Consider the following 25,919-nt stretch of genomic DNA (forward strand, 5'->3'; position numbering starts at 1 on the left):
CCTTCCTCCACCCCATCTGACTGCCGAGGCTCTAGTCCCCCCTGTCCTGTCTATCTGAGGGTGACCGGATGGAGCCCCAGTGTCCTCGCCGAGATGAAGGGGGGCCCACCTGGCTTTGTTGTAGCCGCCTTCGGAGCAGGGCCCATGGCTTCCTCTCTACGTCCAAGTGAAAGGCACAGGAGGTAGGCAACTTGGAAGCTGACTATGCTCCCGGCCAGGCCCCAATGGGACCCTCTAGTGAATAGGGTGATGATGCCATTTCCAGCCCCGTGTCCGCTTCATCGGCTCCTCGGCAAACTGAAAACACCCGGGTTTCAGTCCACCTAGCTTCGGATGCTCATCCCCAGCGCTAACAGGGTTCCTGGCTGAGCAGGAGGGGTCCGTGCCCGTGCCCACCCCCACCCCTCCCTGGGCACCTGGCAAGGGCTCTGACCTGTGCCAGTCCTGACTGTGGAGGGGACAGCGCAGTGCCCCCTTCCCAGCTGTGAGGTAGGTTCTGGGCCCACGATGGAACCCCGGGCCGGGGTGTGGGAGGTGGTGGCCCAGGGCGCTCAGTGGTGCAGGGGGAGGGAGGGAGCAGGGGGGAGGGGGGAACGGGTGTCAGCATCACAAATTTTACGGACCCAGTGGCTTCAAACAACCCAGATGTGTTTGCTTTCCTTTCTGAAGGCCAGGAGCTCCAAACCAGTTTCCCGCGGCTAAACTCAAGGTGCGCTGTGACTGGCTCCTCCTGGAGGCTCTAGGGGAGAATCCGCTGCCTGGCCTTTCCCAGCTTCTGGAAGCGCCCCCATGCTTGGCTCAGGCCCCTTCTTCTACGCTCACAGGAAGCACCGTGGCACCCTGGCTCTCCGCTCCCATCCTGCCACCTCCTCCCCGACTCTGAGCCCCAGGGCTCACTCTCGGGAAGACCCTTGTGACCGCACTGGGCCCCCACCGTGAGACCCTTCACATCATCATGCCTGCAAAGTCCCTTTTTTGCCTCTAACATAGCCGCAGGTCCCGGGGGCCGGGTGTGGACATCTTCGGGGCCATTCCTCCGTGGACCCCACCCTGATGGCCCCGGTGGGGCCGGAGGCTCAGGGCCCAGAGCAGCCACTAGGCAGGGGTGGGGTATGGGGAGCCAAACCCAGGCCCCCGGCAGCCTCCAACCCCCACCCCCAACCAAGGGATCACCCGGGAGCCTCCACCGGCCCCTCAGAGACCCTCCCCTGAGGTGGTGGCAGACATGCAGGCTTTGGAGCTGGACCTAGGTTAGATCCCAGCTTCTGCCCAGACTCCCTGTAGAGACCTGGGCCAGTTCCCAAACTTCTCTGAGCCTCAGTGTCCTCGCCTGCAAAATGGGGCTGCTGAGTCCCACCTTGAGGGCCGCTGGGGAATGACAGGAGTGCCTTCAGGTTTGGCGTTTGGTCAGGACCCCTCACTAAGTGAGTGCAGAGCAGAGGGTGGGGGCTAGCATTGATGGAATCAGGCAGAACATTCTCACTCTGCAGGGGTTCGGCAGGCGGCCCCTGCCCATGGCAGGGGAGTGCCCACAAGGTGGCTGCCGCCAGCCTCCAGGTTCTTACCACCAATACCCACCTCTCTTGGTCCCTGAGCCCTGACCTCAAGTCAGACCTGGGGTCAGACCCCCAGACCCCGACATTAGTATGGGGTCTTTTTTTTTGATGATAATTCTTTTATGTATTTATCTATTTATTTATTTATTTTTAGCGTGCAGTCTTGAGCAAGTCCATTCCCCCCACCTGCTTCCCTCTCTGCAAGCTGAAGACAGTCACCCCTGCCCTGGAGGGAGACGATGGGGACAGAGGGGGTGTCCCACGCTGGGCAGTGTGCATGGCACAGCACCGGCCCACACTCCCCCTGCCTGGGCCCTCCCCTCCCACACCTAGAAGCTGGGACAGATGCTGGGCTCTCCAGACCAGGAGCATTCAGGCCCGGCAGGGAATGAGAATTAACACGAACTCCATTAACGGTTAACACCTCTGGCCCAAACACGTGCCCAGGGGACCTGTGCTGGGCAGGCCTTTCGGGCTGAGGTTTGGGGAGCTCCCTCTCGCCCCTCAGCTCAAGAGCATAACCTCCACGGAACTAGTCGCCCCACCCCTGCACGGGGTCCAAATCCTGTCAGGAGCTAACTGGGGAGGCCCAGGAGGAAGGCATTCACAGAGCCTCATGTCCCGGCCCTTGACAGAGGTGGGGGGGGTGTGCAGCTGCAGGTGGGAACAGCCTGTCTGGGGCCCTGTGCTTGGCTTGGCTCAGGGGACAAACCCGCCCAGCAGAGAAGGGCCGAGGAAACAACTGTGCCTGGCAGCCAGCACTCACTTGAACACTTCCCGTTCCTGCACCCCCGGAATCGAGATCCTGGAGGAAAGAATGACAGCAATCACCTGTCTCCCAGTTTATCTTCTCCCGGGCACTAAACACGACCTGCAGTGACCTCATACCTCTACCTGTGTCCCTGTTTATCTCCTGACTCCCTCCCCCAACTCAGGAAGCTGTTCTTTCTCTGCTGACTCTTGGCCCCAGAAGCCGCCCAGTGCCAGGCAGCACAGGAAGGAACGAGGGAACAAATCCCAGGGATGAGTGTCTCAGTGAACGCACGGAGCCCGTTCTCACGAGAGCAAGCCTTGTATGTTGGCCCCAGGTCCAGATGAGGAAAGATGCACAGGAAATTAGTGGATGCACCCAGGGTCACTGTGGTGGGCTGAATGGGATCCCCAAGAAATTCTTGTCTACTCTGGAAACAGGGTCTCGCAGACCTAATTAGGTAAGGATCCTGAGACAGAATCATTCGGGATGAGGGTGACCCCAGAGTGAATGATTGGTATCCTTCCAAGAGAAAGGAGAGGGAGTTTCGATCACAGACCCAGGAGAGGCCACGTGAAGACAAGCAGCCTGCCACAAGCCAAGAAACCACCAGAAGCTGGAGGCGGCGGAAGGCTACGGAGGGAGCACTGTCCCCTCGACGCCTTGGACTCTGAATGAGGAGTGCCCAGCTTAGCCAGGCGGGCCCTGAAGACGGACGCAGCTGTCCTGTATGAGGGCTGTTGTCCTGCCCTGCCTCACAGGGGGCACTGCAAGGAGGGGTGGGCAGGCAGAGATCAGAGTGGACCCCCAGCCTGACACAGCTCCCACTCTGGAAAGGGCAGATGAAGGTGCCCTGCCTCTCCTTGGCTCGGCACCCTCTGTCTGGAGAGGAGAGAGCAGCGGCTCACGCCCTACCGTGTTCTACGTGGGTGACACTGACATGGGCAGGTCTGCTGGGCGCGCTGTGTCCCCCTCTGCACCTTCAAAGGGTAGATGAGAGAAGTTAACTCCCTCTCTGGGCTAAGTGAACCGAGGGACCTGAAGGTGTCGGGCGCATAGGAGAAGTACAGGACGTCAGATGGGAGCGGTCAGGTGCCCAAGGGATGAAGACTCAAGCAGGGGGAGAGGAAACGTGTTCTTCTGAAGTCTGGCAGATGCTGGTTCTAAATGCCATTAAGTGAAAAGCAGAGGAGGGACTCAGGTGGCCTTTCTCTGTAGTCCCCTCCCGGAGCTCCCCAAGACTCAGAGCTGGCCCCAGGGTCACAAGGGCAGGGGGCTAAGCCCTTGAGCCAGTGCCCTCCCCTCTGTCTGGACACCCCGAGTCCCTACCATGTGCTGGGCACTGCACAGAGGGCTTGAATATGTATGTTTGCATTTAATCCCTACAACAGCCCCTGAGGCAGGCACCCTTAGGAGCCCATTTTATAGTTATGGAAATTAAGGCCCAGAGAGGTTGATTGATTTGCTCAAGGCCACACAGTGAGGTAGAGGCGGAGCTGGAAACTGAACTAAGTCTGTTTGGCTACCACTAAGCAAAAGCAGAGAAGTGTGTGTGTGTGTGTGTGTGTGTGTGCGCGCGCGCGCACACGCGCGCGTTGGTGGGGGGAGGGGATCAGCATCTATCTCCTGAATTCTGAGACAGGAGAAATCAACTCTTGGGACACTGTGCAGTCAGTGCGTCACTGACATTCTCCCGTGACAGACCTTCCTTCACTGTCTCCACATCGGCCCTGTAAGGAGGAATGCACACACCCGCTGACAGATAGGGAAACTGAGGCAAACCCTGCCACAAGCAGTCTGCAACCTGGTAGGGGACAGAAGCCAAGACATGGATGATGGGGTCCTGCCTAGTGCCCAGACAAGGGTCTCAGGCTGGTGGCCCTGTGCCCACTGGGATGCTCAAGAAACTCTCCTTGGGTGGCCACACGGACAGCCGGGTTCCTGGGGGCCAGGACCACAGCCAGCAGAGCATCTGGCAACATTTCCCTGCCAGGTGTGTGTGTATGGGGGGGCGGCATTCACAGCCCCCCCTGAACAGCCTTTCAGTCCGTGCCCCACCCCTCCCTTTTCCTTTTGGTGGAAATGTCTACTTTGAAAAGGGATCAGGAACAGACATGCTGGGGAATCCCACTACATAAACCATCTCTTTTCCGGATCCCAGCCTTGCTCTTCAAACAAAGCTTGGGGGTGGGGGGACTTCCCACGCCCCTGCTAGTCTGGGAAAGGCCCCCAGGGAGGAGGGTCGTCTCAGGAATGCCAGGCAGCTGCTGCACCCCTGCTGACAGCTCGGAGGACAAGGGGCCGCTCAGGGGAAGCTACCCGCCCACCTCCCTCCGACCAAAGGGACCTTTACTCGGAGACAGGAAGCGCAGCGGCCACCCACCGACTGCGCCCTTGAGGCTCATCTGCTCATCTGAGAAATGGGAAAAACACTTCCTGCTCGATTTACCTCCCAGATGGCCACGAGCACCGGGGCGCAGACGCGGGAAGACCCCCGGGTGCGAGGCAAGCACGCGGGCTCCAGGCCCACCCCGTCGCCCACCAGCTGGGCGCTGCAGGACGAGTCCCGAGTCCGCGGTCTCGTCCCTCCCTTCCAGAAACACGTTGCATTAAACTTCCCTGTCCGCCCGCGCAACTCCGGCGGAGCAAGTTCTTTGCTAACTGCGAGGTAGCGCGGCGCTCAGGGCTCCATTGCTTGCGCGCGGGCCCGACAGAAGGCTCCCTCTCCCCGGGCTCTGGGGCCCCCGGCCCGGCGGGCGGGCCCGGAGGGCGCGGCCTTACCTGTTCCAGGTGGCGTTGGCGCAGGCCCGGCGCTGCTGCGTGCCCCGCTCGTCCGCGCCGGCGGTAGCCGGCTCTCTCTTGCCCAGGTCACTGAGGCTGGGCGAACTCATGAACTTCAACCTGCGGAGAGTCCTCATGGTGACCCCGGCGGCCAGCTCCGCGCCCACGCGCGCCCGCCGCCGCGCCCTGCGCCACGCCGCGCCGCGGGCCCTGGCCGGCACTGCGCCCTCTACGAGGAAACTTGGGCGAGAGCAGGAAGCCGAGCTGCCCTCCGGGGTCCCGCTGCGGCCCCGCGCCTCCGCCCCGGGCCCCGCGCCGGCTGGCCCGCCGGGTTAATCATTGCTCCGAGCGGCCGCAGCATGGAGCGCCAGAAGCGCGGCCGGCAGCGCCGACCCGGCGCAAACGCAGGCGGGGGCGGGGCCCGGTCCGGGGGCGGAACGGGGGAGGTCCTGGGGGGGGCGGGGCGGGAGGGGAGGCGTGGCTATGTCGGGCCGAGGCGGGGCCTCAAGCAAAGGGGTGTGATGGGGCGGGGCCTGGAGGGCGGGGCCACTAGCGGGGGCGGGGTCTGCGCCTCTTTGGCCAAGGCCGCCCCAAAGCCCCCTAGTGTCCACTTCCGGGTCAGGCTTGGACCCCTCAGGTCTTCCGAGGGCCACCTATGCTCCCAGGAAACCAACACGCATGGGACGCACAACCCAACCCCAAGTGTCCTCCCTGAGCCGGCCACCGCAGCCACAAGCACGATGCTCAGGGACTCCTTACCCCCTCCCATTACCAGAACCCCTTTACCAATGCTTCACCCATAGTCACCCCCTCCTGGCCATCCCCACAAAGGCTATGCCACGCGGCTATGCCCACGGGCCAGCCGGCCACGTGAACTCCAGACCCTGCCACGTGAACTCAAACTCCTCCCAGTTTCTCTCAGGAGGTGGAGACCTCCTGACCCCTTTGGGCACCCGGCCAGGACCCCACCCCACCGAAGCCCAGCCTGGGCATGACAAGTCACCCTCCCTGGTGTGGAGGGACTGCCAGACTGGGGCCTGGGGGGAATCACCAGTGGCCTCTGCACTGCAGAAACCAGCAGAGCTGGCGCTCCACCCACCCCTCCAGGTATCAGGGATGGCAGAAACAAGTGGGTACCCTAAGACCTGGTGGCCGGGGACAGTGACCCCAGTGAAGGGCGGGCACAGCCTTGGCGCTCTCCACGCTTTACACAGCACTTTTAGATGTTTGGCCTCAGGCCAATCTCCCTCTACCAGGTAGGAATTCTTCTATTTATGTATTTATTTTGAGTATCGATACAGAGGTGGGAAGGCTTCTTCCCATTCCCCAATAGAGGAGATGAGGTCTAGAAAGTGAAAAAAAAAAACCCGCCCAGCACCTACAATTGGCAAATGGCAAAGTTGGGCCAACGCAGGCCTCCTAAGCACAGGGCACGGACATGCAAACAGCCCCCCCCCCATCAGACAGGGCCCCACAGCATCGCTGCTCTCATCCTACGCCTGGACACTCCCTGGGGCCGTTCCTGTGCTGATCACGGTCTGCTGGCACCACAACCCCAGCTCCCTTGTCTTCCCATAGACACTTCCCCTGTAAATCAGTGGGGAGAAAGGAGCGGCGGATCCTCGAATCTCAGCAGGAGGCGGAGGCTCAGAGGCCACGCCCCCGTGTCCTACGGAACAGGGAACTGAGGCCCAGAGGCCCCTGGTTCCTTTATGCCAGAGTATGTGTTTCTCCTGCTGCCTCTTAATGGCAGAGCCAAAGTGCCCGCCCCCTGAGAAAGGGGCTCCTTCCCTTCCCTGGGTGGGGGCTAGCTCATGCAGTCTGATGCGGTGTAGACAGGAGTCAGCTTCAAGGAGGCAGTGGCGAGGCCTGGCTCAGCCCCCAAACGGAAGCTCTTTTCAGCCGAATGTTCCAGGAGGGGTGGTTTGCCAGGGTCAGGCCAAGCAGCAGATGAGCTGCTTTTGTGGCTTCGAGGGCCAAGAAAGCCCCGTACGAAGTGTACAAGAATCTCGCAGGGACACATGGCCCTGTTAAAGTCAATCGGCATTTCCCAAGCCCCTGCTGTGGGTCAGACATGACCCTCACCCTAGGGAGGTAGGGTCATGACCATCAGACTCCCCGCCCTGAGCTCAAAATTCGACGGAGTGGAGACCAGAGGCCGTGCACTCCCGCAGAGCCCGTCATCCCCAAGGCAGAGACTTGCACGGCCTGGTGTGAGCGGACAGGCCAGGAAGGACTGAGCTGGCCCCTGCCTCACCCTTGGGGGTTTCTCACCTCTTTAGAAACACCCCTGGAGCCTGTATGCTCCCTCCACGCCCATCCACCTGCTGGGCCGGGAACCACACGCCTCCCTCAGCGCTGGTCATCTCCTCCTTCTCCGGCTGCCTCCACCCTGGGTTAGGCTCCGGGGTTGCCCTCTGGTCATTTGGGGAATTTGCCGCCCTAGTGCCAGGAACCAGGAGGGCAGGGACTACTAAACTGGGTCGGCACTACGTTCCCAAACCCGGCGCGCAGTAGAAATGCGGCGCTGACTGAGAAGGGACAGTTAAACATCCGGGCACAGGAGCGGAGGGACGACCTTAGACCATAGGAAGGCAAATGCTCTGTTGAACGTGCCCCGCCGGGCGCACGGAGGCAGAGCCATGGTAGCCACCAGCGGGGCAAGTGGGGCGGAGCAGGGCTGTGGGGTTGGACTCTGGGTAGGACGTGATGTATGGTGGTTTCCCAAGCTGGGGGAGAGGGCTGGCTTTGTCTGCTGGGCACACTCAGGTGGGTGGGCTGGGGGCAGTCTGGCAGCAGGGGCCGGCTCGATGTGGGAGGGAGGCGGACTCCTCTGGATGAGAAATTAAAGGGAAAATGGGTGGCATGTGGGTAAGGGCAGCCCAGAGGGGGAGGTGGGAGGAAGGGAGAGGAGGAAGGGCTGAGGGGGGTCTTGGTGGAAAGGGGGCTCTGGGAGCCGTGGTGGAGAGCAGCGTTCTGGAACAAGGGGCCAGCAAGAAATTCTAGAGGTAGGGATGGCCGAGGGCCTTCAACCCTGTCTGCCGGTCTGTGTTAAGGACATTTGCTGTCACCATGCCCTAGCCTCAGCTGAGGACCTCCATGAAAGAGCCCAGGGTCAGTGTGTATAGGACACTCAGGTGAAGGTGATGCTGCCCTGGGTCTGGGCAGGTGCAAGGCGGCGAGGGGTACAGGGATATGGGGGTGGGGCTCGACAGCCCAGGGGAGCAGCCAACCCTCCGGGCTGGAAGCTGAGGCTGAGGCCAGGAAGAGACAAGACCGTTCCGATCCCCCAGAACAGGGGACAATGGGGTGGCCACAAACCGAGCCAAGCCCCTAAATGGATTCTGCACAGCCTGCAGTGCGGGGGAAAAACAAAAACCAAAAACTGTGCGCAGCCAAGGTTTTACAATGGAGAGATTGACATAGAAACCCTGATTTCTGGCTTCCTGGGAAGCATCAGATGACCGGGCCTCCTGGGCCCGAGGCCCCACGTGACAGCCCTCGCTGAGCTGCCGCCCCCGCAGGCAGGCAGAGGGGCTCTGGGCGCCCACCAGGCCCTCCACTCGCTTATGGGGCCTTCCTGGCCTGATGAGCAGGTGGGGACTGAGTGACTATATTGCAAGGGTGGCCCTGGGCAGGGTCCATCTGCGCCGAGACTCCTGGGAGGGAAATGCCCTCTGTGAAAGGGACTGGGAGACTGGGGTCCCAGTCCCCCACACTGTCAGAGTACCCTTGCTCTGGACCCATGCCAGGCCAGATAGCTCCAACCGTGCCCTTTCTTCCCCAGGACCGGAGATTTAGTCATCCCTCCCACCCACCAGTGGGGTGTCAGGAGTTGGTACAGGGCCCTGGTCACCAAGACGGACCCCAGGACTTGTCCTTCTGATAGGACAGAGAGCCCTCGACGGAGCAGCTGGACCTGGGGTCCGCCAGCCCTGCCACCAAGTCAGGTGATTCCTAGGCCTCAGTTTGCCCATCTGTAAGATGGGTGGGCTTAGGGGTGAGGAGCCTCGCTGCACCAAGCCCCCACCGGTGCGTGGGAAGGATGGGGACTGAGAACCACAAAGCTCTTTGGGGGCCACACGCTCCCACAGACGTGGCCGGAGATGGGGATCCAGGTGTCTTTGAGGCGCACGGTAGGACTGTGCCGAGGGGCTGGCCCCGAGGTTTTGTCTTCACAGGAAAGGCACTGGGACCAGAGGTGACTTGTGGGACGGGCCTGGCCCGTGGCACCGAGACTTTGGATCAGAAAGAGCCGCGGGGTTTGTCCCGCTCCTGCTGGGAACCTCAGTCAGGATAATCGGGGGCAGGGCTGGGGATGACGAACGAGCATCTGAGGGGACTCTCATGGTCCCCTGGGCTCCGCGAACCCCTGGCTCAGCCCCTCACTTCCCGGACGGGCAGTGTGGCACGAGGCACGGACGGCAGGACGGGCTCGCAGGTCTGCTCCCTGGGCCTCCAGGCGTCGAGTCCACCAGGGCAAGCTCTGGAGCTCAGGGACGCCAGCCTGTGTCCGTGGGCCACCCGGAGCGGGGAGTCAGCCCAGCCCCACGCGGCTGGGTCCGAAGGGGGCCCAGGGCCCGGGGCAGCCACCGCAGCTGTACCGTGTCCTCCAGGGCTATCTAGGCTGGGGAGAGGAACATGCCCTCAGCCCCAGTCAGCAAGTGGCAGAGCGGAAGCGGGAGCCAGGCCAGCCTGGGGGGTGGGGGTAAGGGGTGGACGGCTGCCAGCTCTGCCACTGTCACCAGCGCTGTCCTCAGCTGCTCGCGCCTTGCCTACTTCCAGGCACCGGCCGCTGCCCCCTAGTGGCGAAGCCTGGTGCTTCCCGAAGCCGGCTGGGACCGTGCCTCCTGTCCCCTAGGGGTCTTGGACGCAGGGAGCCGAGGCCATGGGAGGAGTGCCCGGCTCATTCCTCGCTTCTCCGGGGTGGACAGGGATGGCGACACGTCTGCCTCGTGACAGGGTGAGGTGGACCGGACAATGCACGTCACCATGGGGGTTCTGTAACGGCTGCTGATTAGGGCCGCGCGGCAGAATGGGATGCCCGTCAGAGCTGTGATGCCGGCTGCCTCCAGGATCACTCATGATTCTGCTGGTCATCCCTGCAGGCCTTGCAATGCGCTGTCCTCGGTGACTGTCCCGAGGCTGGACAGCTGCTTGTCATCCCGGGCTGGATGGGCAGCAGAAGTGACACCTGTCATCTTCCATGAGTGGGGGGACTCACAGAGACTCCCACTTGCCATGCCTGGGGCCAGCGGGTTCTGCTCTTATGCTGGTCCAGAGGAAATGTGCCTCTGGTGGCCTTAGAGCCAGGCTCAACTCTTAATACTCCCACTTCACAGATGGGGAAACTGAGGCCGAGTGGGATTACGTTGCTTGTTCAAGTGGTCGGCCATGAAGTTCCGGAGCTGGGACGGCGCTGCTGGTGAGGCAAAGCCTGCCTCCCTCGTGCTTTAGTAAACACTGCAGACAGACTTCTGGAACACCTCCTACAGACATCCTAGGTGTCGGGGGTACAGCGGGGGACAAGAAAGACTGGGTCCCTGCCATCATGGGGGGAGCTCCTGTCCCGTCCAATACCTCCTCACATCTTCATGTGCCCCTCCAGTCTTCTACCAGCTGAGCCCCCGGCCCCATCACACGGCCACCAGGACCCCATTCCGAGCTCTTCCCCTAGCGGGCAGCCTCTGGCCTCTGTTCTCAGAACACTCCCCCTCCACTTGCTCTGGATCCAGTTCTAGGGGCGGGTGAGGAGGTTCCGATCAGCACAGGCCCCTTGTCTCCCCCGCGGTCACCCTATGACTGCATCCACACAGCTCTCCAAACCTGACTTGCCCCTCCGTAAGTGAGGTCTCGAACAAGCAGCGTCCTAGGTCCTTCCTGGCAGGTGTTGGATAACCCCGATTCGGGTCTATAAATAGGTGCCCGAGGCACAGTGAGGGTAAAGGCAGAGCAGGAGCAGGGCACAACAGAGGTCGCAGGCTTCACAGACCCCCAAATGGGGCCGCTCTCTGCTCCCACCTCCCCTGCCAGCCTCTTACCCTCCAGTGCCTTGTCCTCTCTGTTGAGTAAAACGGGGAGACAGACCACGGACCCGGCAGCAGGAGCACGAGGGTATGTGACAGCAATGACCGCGTGTTGTGCTCGGGGAGCACCTGCTGGGGCTGGTTCGTCACCGCGTGCACCCTGACTTCCCATAGCCATTCTACACAGAGGCAGCTGCCCCTACCATCCCCATTTATAGGGAAGCCAGCTGGGGGCCCCAACGTTTAAGTGACTGATCCAAGGCCACACGGCCAGGCCAGGATTCAAACCCAGGCCGCCCGGACTCCACGTTGGGGCACTCGATGACCTCCTTTGCTCACGAGCAGTGTGTGTCTGCCAGGGGCCCGGTACCGAGCAGGCCTGGAGGAAACGGCAGCCACCGCGGATTCTCATCCGTAATCAGCATCACATCTAGAGTCAAGGTCGGCGGCATGCGGGGCGGGGAGAGCTGGGGGGCCACCGCCGCACAGACGCGCGTCCTTCCCAGCCCCTCCCGGGGGAGGATGACCCCGCCAGCCCCATCCAGCGCTGCAAACTTGATTTGGATACAGACACAGTCATTGCCTGCCGGACGTAGTCCTGGGGGTATCCAGGCTGCTCTCCTGTTGTGGGTAGAGCTGTGTCCCCCCGAAAAGACATGCTAAAGTCCTAACTCCTGGTCCCTGTGCACGTGACCTTGTGTGGCCAGAGGGTCTTTGCAGATGTGACCAGGTTGAGATGAGGTCATCCCGGAGGACCCTAAATGGCAATTTATAAGACCCTGTGAAGACACAGATGGAGACGCGGGGGGAGGGCAGCTGTGTGAAGACAGAGGTAGACGGGTGTGGGGAGCTCACCCACCAAGCAGCGCCACGAAACGCCGGCAGCCACCAGAAGCTGGGAGACGCAAGGAACGAGTCTCAGCCTTGCCCCCACCTTGAGCTCGGACTTCGGACCTCCAGCACTGCGAGAGAGTAAGTTTCTGTAGCAAGCCCTCCAGCTTGGGGTCCTCTGTTAAGACAGACCTAAGACACGACTGCATCACCTTCCCCCCAAAGGGTCTGCACGCCCCAGGCCCTGGCTTTGACCTCCGCATCTGGGAACCTGACATCCAAACGTGGACAGGTCCGGCCCCAAGGCCAACCAACTGCAGACACTCGCGTTCCCTTACCCCTGCTTTCTCCAATAGGAACGCACAATCCCCAAGAGACTGGGGGGGTAGGTGGGGTGGACAGCTTTATTTCTCCCTTGGGTGCCTCCTTGGCCAGCAGCCTTTCCTTAGAAGAATCCTTGGAAAGAACAACCACTCAGGATATTGGAACTCACCCTGATAACCAAAGACGTAGGAGAGGGAGCCCGAGAGAATGGGGAGGCTGGGTGCAGGACTCGGGGCCTTAGGAAGGGCTCTGTCACTCACTGCTCCTTTGTGACCCCTCACTAATGACCCTTCCAGGCAAGTCCCAGGGCACTAGGAATTACTAGTCCCAGGCAGGCACTTCGATCCAGCAGGGCATGTAGGAAGCGGTGGCACCCAAACTTGGCCTGCATTCTCGAGCTCAGAAATAAAGCCCAAAGAGCCCAGGAACGGGGTGACATTGGGTTGTCTGGACTCTGCCAAGTTCAGGGCTTTGGTCCTGGAGGAGGGTGTGTCCAGCCAGCAGGGGAATGGCTGTTCCACGAGCCATCCCCCCACCCCGCCCTGCTCCTGCAAGAAAATGGTTCAAAGGCCACGAAGGGATGGATTTTGATGGGGAACGGACCGCTGGGATGCACTGGAAGGACTGGGGGCGGCGTTCCATCCCCCTGTAGAGGTGGGAGATGTCCCTTCCTGAGGGCCTGGCCCACACGTCCCCAGCACAACCCTTCCTGCTGGGCAGCCTCATTCCCTACTACAAGAGGACACTGAGGTCCCAGATCCTGATGTCACCCACAGGGTCACAGGCTGGTGAAGGGCAGGGCCGGGGGGGACACCAGGCTGCCCACTCTAGTCCCTGGCTTCCCGCCTGGTGGACTGTGGACGGAATTCACCTGCCTGGAGCCAGGCCCTTCCACACCTGAAGTCTGAGCAGGTACCGCTCCCCTGCCCTCCTCCCAGCCCCGGCTGGGCCACCTGCACTGGCCCCAGGGTTGTGCCGCAGCTTGCCCACCCCTCTGAGCCCCCAAGCCCCTGTAGGCTCAGGACTCCTCCCCGCCCCCAGACACAGCGTCCCAGCCTCCCAGCCTGTCGGGGTCCACCCTGCCGCCCTCACTCGCTCCCCAGCTCACAGGCTTCAGAGGAGCGCCTCTGCCTGCCAGATCTCCGCATTTCCAAGCTCGGGGTCCAAGGCCCTCCACAATCTGGGCACGAGCTTCCATTCCTTCCATTCCGCTTCATCCCTGGCTGAGCCTGTCCAGGCCCCCGTCTGCACCAACCAGAAGACAGAGGGACTGCTTGTTCTCCGGACTTTCTGCCCGTTTCCCACCCCTGGGCCTTGCGCCAGGTGCTGCTCTCCGCCCGGGATGCCCTTCCTCCCTCTCCTCCAACTCATTTCTTCTCCAGCGATATTGATGATAATAATAGTACTAAGACAACAGAGTGCCCTGGCTCAGGGCACGGGCTGTGGCTTATACTGGTGAACAGCCGTCTGCCTTGGGCTCACGAGTGTGGTTCAGTGTGCCTCAGTTTCCCCACCTGAAAAATGAGAACCAGAACAACACCTTCCTCCCTGGGTGATTCCCAAGGCTGAACAGGTGTCCACAGATACAAAACGGGCCAGGTGCACAGTGGGTGCTCGTCGGTACGAGCTGTTATCAGTAGCTGTCCCCCCCACGCTGTCTTCCCCTGAATGGGAGGTCTGCCTCCTCTATCAGACTGGGCGCTTGCTGAGGCCTTTGGCTGCAGTGGACAGAGGCCTGTGGTATGTGCCGGGTGGACACGAACAAAGCCTTTCCTTCTTGACCACACTTTGGTCAGGCTCCTTGGAGCCTCTGTCACTGGACCGACCTTGGGCTTCCCACCTACCCTTGCAGGATCCAGTCTGAGCAGGATCAGTTTAGCCCAACCCCCACCCCCTGTATCTTATCACCCTGTCCTGCCTTCAGCAAAAATTCCCCAGAGTCGGTCACAAGAGTGCCCCTTTCCCCACAGGTTTCCACCCACTGACCCTGGCCCTGCTTGTTGACGGTAAATCCCTCCTTCTGCTTGCTGGAATGGGGAGCTGAGGCTAAGTTCTCTCCCCCACGGCAGATCCCACAGCCTGGAAACGCACAAACTCTGAAAATTCAAGTTTTTTCAGAGTCCGGCCACAAAATCTGGATCTGCTCTGATGTGAGGCTGTCTGGAGTCCTTGTCTACCCCTCTCTGTGCAGACGCGGTAGAGGGACACAGTCCCCCGGACGCCGCTCTGGTGTCTTCCGCCAGCTATCAACAGGTAGGATCACCGTTCAAAAGCCAGCAGGAGTTCCCAGGTCACATGTGGCCTGAGGGTCTCCGATAAGGGGTGGAGGGTTTGAACTGATGGGAAGCTGTGTCACAGAGCTTGTCGGTGGCTGAGCTGGGTTCCACTGGACCCCGGATTCCAGAGGTGGCCTGCCATTTCACAAGAAGCCTTGGAGACAGGTGCTTAGCACTCTGGAAAGTTCTCTATAAGAAGCAGTCGTCCATAGGGGGCATTAGGATTCTTCTGCATTGACCACTCAAAGGCCAAGAGGCTGGACAGTTTTAAGAATGACACAACCTGAAAGCTCTCTCCCTATGCCCTTCTAGAAATGCTGGATTTAAAAAAATGACACATCTAAATGCATAACTTTCATACGCCCTTGTAGGAAAAGGAGGAAGATCGCCAGGGGCCAGAATGTTAATACTAGTATTATCATTCAGACTGTTTCATTCCCACACTTAGATGGTATTTAGTATTGATTTTACTGAAGGGTGTTACCTCGAAGAACGCTGGAAAGACGCAATCGTTCTACGTGGAGGGACCTTCTCGGTGCCTTAGGGCATCGAGCCTTCTAGCACTTCCAGCAACCTTATTCTTTGCTGTGCCCATTTTGCAGATGGGGAAACTGAGCAACCCTGTGCTGGTCAAGCTAGGGTGCAAGCCCAGGTGGACTGGCTCCCAGGTCTGTGTTTTTCCGTCTCAGCCGCTCCACTCTCTGTGCTCTAATCAGCGTAACAGTGAAGTCCCAGGAAAAGGCCAGGAGCTAAAAACTGGGGTCTTGAGACAGAGGATCAAACCAGCAGTCAGGAGGGAAGATGCTGAGCAGGCAGGTGTGAGAGACAACTGAGTCCCTCACACAAAGCCAGGGCTCCCGAGGGGGGCTGTTCCTCTAATAAATGGGTAGCTGAGAAAAAGATCTGCCCCCGGGCCGAGAAACCTGGTGTGTGTCTCCCTAAACTCTAGGGAGCTGGAAGAGCACGCACGTCTCCTAGAACCTGTGTGGGCATGTGCCTACATCTGCCTACCATCTGACCAGCCTGGTGATAGCCTGGGGCAGCCCACCCGAGCCATCGGGAAGGTGCCTTGGAGCGTCAGGGCCCCCGAGCCCCGCAGGTGTCTACAGATAACCCCTGGCTGGAAGGAAACTCAATCCCAAGGATGCAGCACCCAAGGCAAAACCGGCCACCAGTGGGAAGGAGGCACAAGCCACAACTGTCAGAACAAAACCCCCGGGGGCTTGAACCAAGAAACCATTCAAAAGAGACCCCGAAGGGAATTTGCTTAACACTGTCAAAGGCGTACCAGAGAACAAGAATGCACGATGTTATAGAGCGAAGCAGACTCCCCATGGAGCTGGGAGCCCGATGTGGGACTCGATCCCGGGACTCCAGGATCACGCCCTGAGCCGAAGGCAGTCGTCCAACCAACTGAGCCACCCAGGCGTCCCAAGAATGCACGATGTTATAAAAGCCAACTCCCTACTGGGAAGCCAGCGTACTGGGCATGTGGACGGGGCTCAGTGGTCCCAGTTTCCTGGGCACCTGGCTAGGTGTGTGCAAGGGGACAGATTTGGAAAAGGGAAAAGGTTATTTCTGTACTTAAATACACATGATTCTCTTTCTAAGAGATGAAGGTGAAATCCTTGTGGAGTCTGAAGATGACCCAGGACCCTTCAGTCCTCTCGAGGTTATGGGACCTCACTGGGCCCTTCTCACAGACCCCCTGAGGATGCCCCCCTCCCTCTGCCCTGCCATTAGGGCAGCCTGGGGACCCTGTTCCAGACACCAGGTCCTTGGATCAAGCCAGACCACGGGAATACCAAGGACTCGGGTCAGCCCATTGCACAGGACCCCTCGATGCGGGTTCCTAGAAGGATCATCCCTCCGGTCTCATTACCAGGAAAACCTGTGCTTTCCTCTGAAGGGTATTCAACTCTCGGGCTTGATCCTTCCTCTTTGCTCTTGTCGCTAGGAAGCTCAGAGTCAAGAATCAGTCCATATCTCACAGGTGTGCTGGAACCTCCTGGCTGGCTTTATTTCTTTGTTTTGTCATTCCAGGTACATCTTGATAACGCTATAGTAACAACACACCACGGGTATGACTTTAGGGACATTTTTCTAATAGCCAAGCACAGGCCTGGGGAGGTCACACACGATCACACCATCAAGATCCCCACTGACGCAGGGACCACTAATCGTGCTGTGTAGACAGGCTGGTGAAGCTGTGGGCGATGTCCCTGCAGGCGCACGGGGGTCAGGGAGAGCACTGCGCCATTTCCTCAGGGGCCCCACTGAGCAGAGGGAGCTGTACCAATCACACTCCCTTCCTGGGGCCAGCGGGGGCAGGGCAGGGGAGCGAGAGACTCAGGATTCCACTCCCAGAGGTGCCTGTGGGGACAGGACCTTCTCCCACACCCCCTGGGGTCCCTCTGACACGCTCCCCTCTGTATGCACCTGTGTCTACGGCCCTACACTCCCCTCCCACTAGCCCCATCCATGAACATGGTTTAAGTTTGGGAACGGACACAGGGTCTAAGAAAGGCATTTAACAAAACCACCTGACCCCTAGCAGCAGGAGAAAATGAGTGTTGGGCTCCCCAGTGTAGGGTGCGGGGCCACCCTGCTCTGACATGGACTCCTTGGGCCCTCCTCCCTCCACTGGTTCCCACAGGAAGCCCAGCCCAAAGGGCGCCGGGAGTTCATAGGGTCCAGCTGTCCATTTTATAGATAGGGAGACTGAGGCCTCAGGCCGGCGGGACACGCAGGTCACCCACAGGCAGGACTGTCCTAACGTGTGGGGAAAAGGAGCAGATGCTGAGGTCCTACTGGGTGCTGGGAACCCACTTCCCTCCCTCGCAGGGCTGCCTTACCGGTCAGAATGCTCGCTCCGTTTCACAACGAGGAGGCTGCCGTTCAGAGGACACTGGCTGGCCCTGGGTGCACAGCAGGTAAGGGAAGGGCTGAGATCTGAGCCCAGCTCTGACCCGGAGGCCACCACCACAGAGTCATCAGTCATCGTGAGCACCTCCTGGTGAGTCACGGGTGGACAGAGCCACAGGAGGCAGCGGGTGGAGGACAGAGATTGCCTTGGGGAGTCCTGAAAAGCCCTCAGCAGCTGTGCTATTTTAAACAGGCCTGGAAAGATGACCTCTCTCTGCAGGGCCCGGTGGGCCGCACCCTCAGCAGGGGCAGGTCTTTTGCTCGGCAACTCCACAGGATGTAATCTCCCAGCAGCCCACTGGGAGGGGCTCTGGAGCCGTAAACACAAGGCCACACAAGCAGTTGGGAGGTGGCCCTTGGGCCTTCCTGCTGTGCTCTTCACCCCCTGCGCCTGCTGTCCCAGACCTGCCCAGTGCGAGGCCATAGCTGGAACTTGGACAGACAGGGCCTCCCTCCAGGATTGGCCCCTGTGTCCCCAGAGCCCCAAGAGCTGGGCTTGGAGTGAAGCCAGGTGAGGGTGAGAGGTATTCCACGAGGGGACCAGACCTATAGGGCATGTGAAGGACAAGAGCCCCACCAGGTAGGGGATGTGGAGCCTGGGGGGAGAGTGTGTGCCATGCTGCCGGCCATGGGGTGTGTGAAGGTTCTAGAAAGGCCACTGCCTGGGGTTCAGACCTCTCATGTCCGTGGGCTAGCTCCAGTCCCCTTCCCTTCCTGCACTGCAAACTGGGCCGGCCCCTAGGTTCTGTCGGCTTCAGTCTCCCACCAGGTTCCACCACCAGCATGAGAACTTGCTCATGTCACGTGGGGATGATGACAGGACCTCACGGGGCCATGGTGATGATGGAAGGGGCCATGTATGTGAAATGAAGCATGGGGGCCATTGCGTTTGGTCAGCCAACTCCTATTCATCCTGCAAAACCCTGCCCAGGGTGACCTCACCCAACAACGTGGAGCCCCCTCCCACTGGGCTGTCAAGATGAGGCTGGACCCGTAGCTCTGGCTCTGTGAGCACTTGGGGGTGGGGGGAAGTCACAGGAGGCTCAATTAGCTGAAAAGCCCTAGGGCCTGTCCCCAGCCCTCCTTGACCTGCATCCGTTTGGGAAACCCTTGTCTGCGGGCAAGGTCAGCCGGCTGGGCTCAGATCCGGGCTCTCTGGGGGCCCCAAGACTAAGATGTAGTGATCCCAGGCTTGGTCTCTACTGCTCATCCGCTGAGTCCTTTGAGCCAGAAAGCTGGACTCTGACCTGGAGGCGGACGCGGCGTCCCACTACATGCTCTCCCTCAGCTCTTCTCTGGGTCCCGGGTGCGGGAGGACAGCCTTGCCCAGACACCTGGCCTGGCCCCCCAGGGGCTCCTCGTGCAGGTCTTCTTGGTAGTTCCTGGTTTGGCTCTTTCCCTGCGGTTCCCAGTGTGGCTGGTGGACAAGGTGGGAATGGATGAGCGCTAGCTGTTCCCTGGGAACCAAGGCGGCGAGGTGCCTTGTAGCACCTGTAAGCTCTACTCCTCCCCTGTGCTGGCTCACCCCGCAGGGATTCCCCCCACCCCGACTGGAGGGCCAGGTGACAGCAAGGGGTCTCTAGGGCTGCGCCACAGGGATGAGACGAAAGGATGAGGCTATAAGCTCCCAGCCCTCTTGTAGGTGACCCACCAGGCTGTCAGCTCTGGGGATGTGTAAGGGGAGAGGAAGGGGAGTCAAGAGCCTCCCTGAGGCTTTCCAGGTGAATGAAAGTGGAGGTCAACATCCTGGAGAAAGCTGTTGTCCTTGGAGGCCAGGCCCAGTTCATGGCCACATGCTTGCCCTTCACTCTATCTGGTAAGACCTTCCTCTAAGCCTGGCCTGGACAGCCAACTCCTATTCATCCTGCAAAATCCTGCCCAGGGTGACCTAACCCAGCGACGTCTCCTCCAGGAGCCCCACCATAGCGCGTGTGCATCTGCATTTGGAGGACAGCACTGCCCAGGCTGCTTGGAGGTTGAGAGTGGGACCCCTCACTATTAAGGACATGTTCCAGACTCTTTCCTTGGTCGGCTCCTGCAGTTATAAGTACACCTTAGAATTCACACACAGCATTCTCAGGTGGGCAGGCTGCGAGCCACCCTTCACCGGGGACGCAGGGTTGTGAGGACAGGACCAAAGGCTGCATGCACTCACCTCCCTTTCATTCGGTGAGTATTTCTTGAGAACCTAGCATGTGCCAGGCCCTGAGCTAAGTGCTGGGTTTGAATCTGACCTTGGCCAAAGCTTTTACCCTGGGCCAGCCTTGGTTTCTACTTGGCCATCGTAACTGCTCTGGCAGGAAGAGACAATGTTGTGGGGAGGGAGCAGTTCCCATTTACCAACAGGGGCAGAGGCCTGCACTGGGCATGTCTAGAGCTTAGCATCCAAGGCCACACCCAGAGGGCCCAGCCCACCCCACCTTGCCTGTGCAGTTGACAGCGGGGCTCCTACCGGAGCAAAGATGGTGAGCCCTGGCTGGGGCCTACGCAGGCCCCTTCCCCCTCCCTCCTGCTACCATCTGCTACCATACATATAGGGGAGAAGCTCGTCTATCTCAGAGAAATTCTTAGCAACTCCCCCCAGCCCCCCAACATGAGGGCCCATAGTCTCCTGGAGGGCCCTCTTGGCCTTGGAGCCGATAGAACAAGATGATGGCCCCTGACCTTGACTGTCAGCACAGAGGAGGCCTTTTCCCTTCACTGGCTCCTTCTCTGTACCTTCAGGTAAAGATGAGGAAGGCTCACCTGCACTGGGCCAGCCCCCTCAGTGGGCAGATCTCCGTGGCAGGGGCCTGCTGCTGCCTAGAGTTCTTTCTGGTTGATCTTGGGACATGACACTCATTTCCCACTTCTGGGGGTTCACCTGTCCCTGGGGTGCCTCCTGTGCTGTATCTCGTCCCCTAACCAGGCACCCTGGGTGACGCTCTGACCACAGACGACAGAACAAGTCCCAGGGAGGACTGGAGGTGGTAAGGGTTATGACGGTGCCCCCTTGCTCTATGATGTCAGCTGCTGAGGCCCTCTCTGCAGATGAGCCAGCGGAAGGCCTGGAGGCTCTGTGAGGGGCAGGGCTGCAGGGAAGGCCAGGGGTTCCAAGCTGGGCTCTAGAGACAAACGGACCTGCACTCAAAGTGCAGCTCTGTCCCTTACTGTGACTTGGCCTCAGTTTTCCCATTCTGTGAGATGGGGACACAGCAGTGCCTACCTCGTAAGGTCAGGGCAAGGATCTCAGGGGCTCCTTAGTGCAAAGAGCCTGCCGCAGGGGCAGGGCGGTGGGTGGAGGGCTCAGGGCTCAGGGGATGCTGTTCCTGCGATGCTCTTGGGGCGGGGCACACGCCCTCTCCCACCTGCATCACTAAGGATCCCGTCCAGCCCTCTCCTCCAGGGTCTTACCACCCCTGCCTCACCCTCCTTCAGGGCTGCAGCCACGCAGAACTCACAGACCTAGCCCACCTGCTTTCTGAGCAAACCCAACCACCAGCAAGGTGCCAGCTACTCAAAGCTGACGGCTGGGCCGAGGCCTCCCCTGGGCTGCCCTTTGTGACAACTCCATGGCACCATGGGTCCGCGTTCCGTTAGCCTCCCTCATCAGACTGTGTCAGGCCAGTCCGATGGAGACTTATGCCCAGCAGGCAGGGATGTGTCTTTGTGGCAACGGCCTCCTAGAGTTTAGCAAATGCCTCTCAACACACGTGTGTGTTACTGAGCAAACGCCCGTGAACGCGTCCTGCCACCTGCCGGCTTCTCTCCAACACGGAGATGCCGCCTGTGCAGGATGGACACGAGGCCTGACGGACGGGACGAGGGGTCATGTGACTTGGGGTCATATGACTCCAAGGCCGGGAGGCCAGCCCTCTGGATCCCCGGGGCTCTGCAACAAGCCTCCACCAGCTGTCTCTCTCAGGGCCGCAGAAATCCTTCCTCTCCCACTGAACATCCGTTGTGTCTGAAGGTCAGGTACACAGAGTCCCTGTCTGCAGAGATTGGTCCAGAAAGGCAGTGGGTTTCCCCACGGAGCACACCTCCTAGCTTTACTGTTGTCCTTTACCACCTGTTTCTGAAACCCTGCCACGGTCCTGGGTGTCACTCCCTCCCTCCCTCACTCACTCGTCCATTCCTCAGACGCTCCCGGGGTTCCTCTCTGCGCCAGCCCCAGGCTGAGCCTGGGGACCCAGAGATGGATCAGGCAGAGCCCCACCTTGGAGCCTTTGGAGGGTGAGAGACCGGGAACGGATGAGCATGGGGCGCTGAATGCTGCCGCAGATATAGAAGCCAGGATCCCACGGGCTGCCCCATCTCGCCTGGGTGGATGCGGGGAAGCCGAGAAGGCTTCCTGGAGGAGGAGGGCACCTTCCAGCAGGGCCTTGAAGAACCAGGGGAAAGCCCCAGTGAAGCTGAAGAAGGACAGGAAGAGTTCCAGGCAGAGGGACGCCTGGGGAGGCTGAGAGGAGGGAAGAGTGAGGAGAAAATAGGCAGATGAGATGCCCCCGCGTGCGTGGGCAGGCAGTGAGGGGTGACAGTGGCTCCATCTAGCATGGGGGTGGGGGTCCTCGGGGGGGTGGAGATGACCCCCGGCCACCCGCAGGTATCCCATCAGTAGCTTGCATGCGACCGGGCTCCCTCTGACACCTGCGGGTGACAAGGGCGGCTCCAGGACCAGAGCCTGCCTTCAGAACTCCAAGCCCCTTGGGAAAAGCCACTCGTAGAGCAGTGGCTCTGCAAAGCCCCTCGGGGCATCAGCTCCGGTTCCTCCCTGGGAGAGCTTGCTGGGGCCTCTCGGAAACCAGACCTGGTCCCAAGGCCAGTGAATGCCCAGCAGGCTGGTGTGCAGAGGTGACAGAGAAATGTCACAGGTGCGATCTGCACTCGGGAAAGAGCAGTTGACCCTCAAGCCACAGCCTGGAGGCCGAGGCTCAAAGGGGTGGGGCGGCCTGCCGGAGCTCCCCCAACATGTAAGCAGGCGGTGAGCGGGCCTGGGCGCTGAACCCAGCCCTGACGGTTCCGTGGACTCCCCCGACCGTGGCATCAGTGTCCCCCACGGGTCCACGGAGCCTTTCATGGTGGCCCGCGGCCAGTGCACCCAGAAGATATTTTATGAATGAGCGAACAAAAGAATCTGAAACCCCTGCGCTTCCTCCCCACCATGAGGCCGTAGGAAGAAGCCATCTGCTACTGTTTTTTGTTGTTGCTTTTACTCTGAAAATCAAAAGCACAAACCCGAAGTCATAGCTCTGGGTCACATCAGGACGGACAGACAGCCCAGCCCCCGATTCTGGCTAGAACTGAGTTTGTCCTCCCAGGGACGAGTCAGACAGACGAGGGCCAAACCTCCGCAAAGCCACTAGCAGCTGGAGACTTGACGGGCCGCACCCCTGCTCGGAGCCTTGGCATCCTTCCCCCCCCACCCCAAAAGAGATGCAAGAGGTCCTACCTCCTTTGCCGGCTGCTGTGAGGACCAAGGAGGTGGGACCCTGCAGGGGTGAATGCATGGGTATCCCGGCCTTCAGGCCTCCTCTGCCCGTGACCTTGGCGGCTGGATAAGCTCTGGAGCCCTCAGCACTCACTGTGCTGGATGCCCTGTGGGCAACTGAATGGCTTACACATTAGGAGGTGTGCATGCGGACAAAGGGTAGAGGGGCCAAGGAGGGTGCAGGCAGAGGGCTGGCTGGGCTGCCCTGTGACTCAGCAGGATGCAGGGAGGCTGCAGGTCTAGGGAGGGGAGCTGCCCCTGGCTGCGCCTTGTGCAGGGAAGCCCAGATGCCGCTGTTTTGGATAAATATTTTATCACTGCTCACAGAGCCGTCCCCAAGAAGGTGCCTGCCGCCTCGGAGCCGGCAGAGCCCTCCTTCCTGCCCGGACAGAAGGAAGTGGCTGGGTGGGGTGCAGGGTGGGGTCAGGAGCCCAGACCGCTAGCACGTTACAGTTCCGCTGAGACTTCAGGTCAGCTCCGCTCAGCAAATGCCCCCTGAGCCTCACCCACACTCTGCCCTGCCCTGGGCTGTGAGCCGCAGGCTGGGTGCAGGGCTTAGCGCTGCCCCGTGGACAGCTCCTACGTTCCTCTTCACCATGCCTAAAGCGCTAGCCCCCTCTGCCCTTTGGCTCAGGCACACGTCCCATCCTGGTGGTCCAGTGTCATGCCACCTCCTCCAGGAAGCATTCCTGGCTTTCCTTCTTTTTACTGTGTGACCTTGGGCAGGCCCATGGCGCTATCTAAGACCTTTTCTAAAATGGAGCTAACGACCCCCACTCGTGGGGCACAGGATGAGATTCTGTAAACGAAAGGTCTCCCAGCACTTTGCCCACATGAAGACATTCTCTTTGGAGGGAGCGGGACGTCAGGCGTCCGATCAATAAACACTGAGCACGTCGCAGGGTGGGACCCAGGGACGCAGACCGCCTGGCTCCTGTTCACAGGGGTCCATGATTTTCCTAGGGACACGGGACCCAAATAGTCCTAATACTAACAGTAAGCGCAGGAGTAACAACATGACAGTAGTAACAGCTGCCACGTTTCCAGCCCCTGCTGTGCCAGAAACTTGACATCACACCCCTTGTTCACACCTCCCAGCAGCCCTGTGCCACGGGGTTCTTACCCCCACTTCGTAACAGAGTGAAAACCATAGCTCCCAACCTCTCCACGGCTGGGCTTCCCAGCACAATCAAAGCAAGCTCAGCATATTCTCCCAGGCTTCCCTTTCCACGCTGAGTCTACTGGGCCAGGGACCATCACCACCACTTACTCAAGTCCAAGACTAACAGTCCTAGGGACTCAGAAGGTAGTGAGCTCCCTGTCACAGGAAGTGATCAAGCAGGGGGCATCACGTTTATTATCATCAATATGTGGCCTCGATGGCTGGCTTTCCGCCCATCTTAATCAGACCTAAACACTTACCAGTGGTGTGACCTTGGACAAGAGACTGACCTCTCTGTGCCTTGCCTTCCTCATCTGTACAACGGGATCATACCATGGCCTTGGAGGGTTACATGAGGTGCATCTCAAGGGCTGCTTATGTGCTGACTATTACTATTCTGTAGCTTTACCTTACCCCTCCCCCACAAGGGAACCAAACAGGGTAGAAATCGAAGTTCCCATTTCACAGATTTGAAAACTGAGGCGTGGAGAATGACCTCTCAGACTCAAAGGGTATGTGGCAGAAGCAGAACCAGAAGCAGAACCAGAACCAGAACGCAGGTCTCCTGGTGCTGAATGGGGGCCTCCCTCCCGGCCTGGATCCTCCCTCCCCCGATCTTTCCTCCTGGGTTCTCCTCTGGGCTCCGGGCACACTGGTGTTGCTGGAGAAAGTGCTTGGGGCAACACATAGAAGCTTTTTAACCAGTTCAGCTGATGGCACAGACAGCAAAACCTTAAGAACCTTCCAGAAAGCGAGCAAGACTTCTGCTGGGGTCAGAGGAGCCCACTGTGGTGGGTCCTGATGTTGGGGTGTTTTGGTGACATTCTCTGACCTTCAGGAGGTTAGCGCGGAGGGGTGGAAAGGGGGCGTGCACACCTGCCAGTCGGCCTAGGTCTGAACCCCAGCCCTGGTCCTTGCTGCCCGGGTCTCCAGGCAAACCACTGGGCCTCTCTGAATTGGCCACGATCACCCTCTGGGCTGGCTAGTCCCTGGAGAATCTGCACGTGGGACCAGGCACAGGTACATGGTAGGTGCTCAAGAAACAGCAGCCCCCTTCTTCCCAGGGGTCAGCCCACACTCTGGAATCCGAACCGAGGAGAGAGCACTACTTCCTGCTGAAATGAGCTGCGATTTTCTTGATAATCTTTTCAGAAGGGGCCCGGCCCCTGCACCCCCACCCCCACTTTTCCCAGGGCGCAGATAGTCGGTGGCCTCACTGTCCTCCCCGGAGGGTACAGGTGGGCACGAGAAGGAGCTGAAGGCTTCCCCGGGCCAGGCATGGAGTCCTCCCGCCATGCCGGAGGTGCACAAAGACACTATTGCTGACCCCGATGCTGACAGTAACTCCGGGCCCAACGCCAGCCTGAGCAAAAGGGCCACACATCGGAGCGCCGTGACGGCGCGAGCCGGGGGCTGGACCGCCGCTCTTCCTGTCTTACACAGGGACGGTCCCTCTCAGGGCCTTATGCGGAGCCACCAGATCCTCACCGCGACCCTATGCTCCGAGTGCTTGCCTTTCTCACCGCTTTCCAGATGAAGAAATCGAGGCGCACAGAAGTCGAGGGCCTTGCCAGCGTCAGACAGCTGGGGACAGGCGGGGCCGGGATTCAGACCCGAGCAGCCTGGCTCGGGAAACCAAGGTTTTGATCATCTCAACAGTTTCGTGCGAGCGACCCAATGCAGATGACGCAACTGAAGCTCAGAGAGGTTAGGCAGCTTTCCCACGGCCACACAGCTATTGGACGGAGCTGTCAGGATTTACAACAGGTGGGCCTGACTCCGGGGTCCCCGGCCCCTGCGGCCCCTCTCTGGGCCTG

At 60.0% G+C, this 25,919-nt stretch overlaps 1 protein-coding gene across 3 annotated transcripts in view; it reads right to left on the bottom strand.

The window, feature by feature from the left end:
• The window catches only part of PRR5 (proline rich 5), a 43,924-nt gene extending 20,878 nt beyond the window's left edge, over positions 1-23,046 (bottom strand). Inside the window, exons 1-2 of one of the 3 annotated variants that reach the window (XM_044229359.1) lie at positions 22,902-23,046; positions 5,089-5,208 (exon numbers count right to left, since the gene is read on the bottom strand). In XM_044229359.1, the coding sequence (XP_044085294.1) occupies positions 5,089-5,198 (110 nt within the window). In that variant the 5' untranslated portion in view covers positions 5,199-5,208; positions 22,902-23,046. Of the gene's footprint in view, positions 1-5,088; positions 5,253-17,400; positions 17,424-22,901 lie in introns of those variants that run through there. The other 2 variants (XM_044229361.1, XM_044229358.1) reach the window with 2 other exon arrangements.
• Positions 23,047-25,919: the final 2,873 nt, after the last annotated feature.

Source organism: Neovison vison, chromosome 12 (genome assembly GCF_020171115.1).
Source record: "Neovison vison isolate M4711 chromosome 12, ASM_NN_V1, whole genome shotgun sequence".
In the NCBI taxonomy this organism is placed as follows: Eukaryota; Metazoa; Chordata; class Mammalia; order Carnivora; family Mustelidae; genus Neogale; species Neogale vison.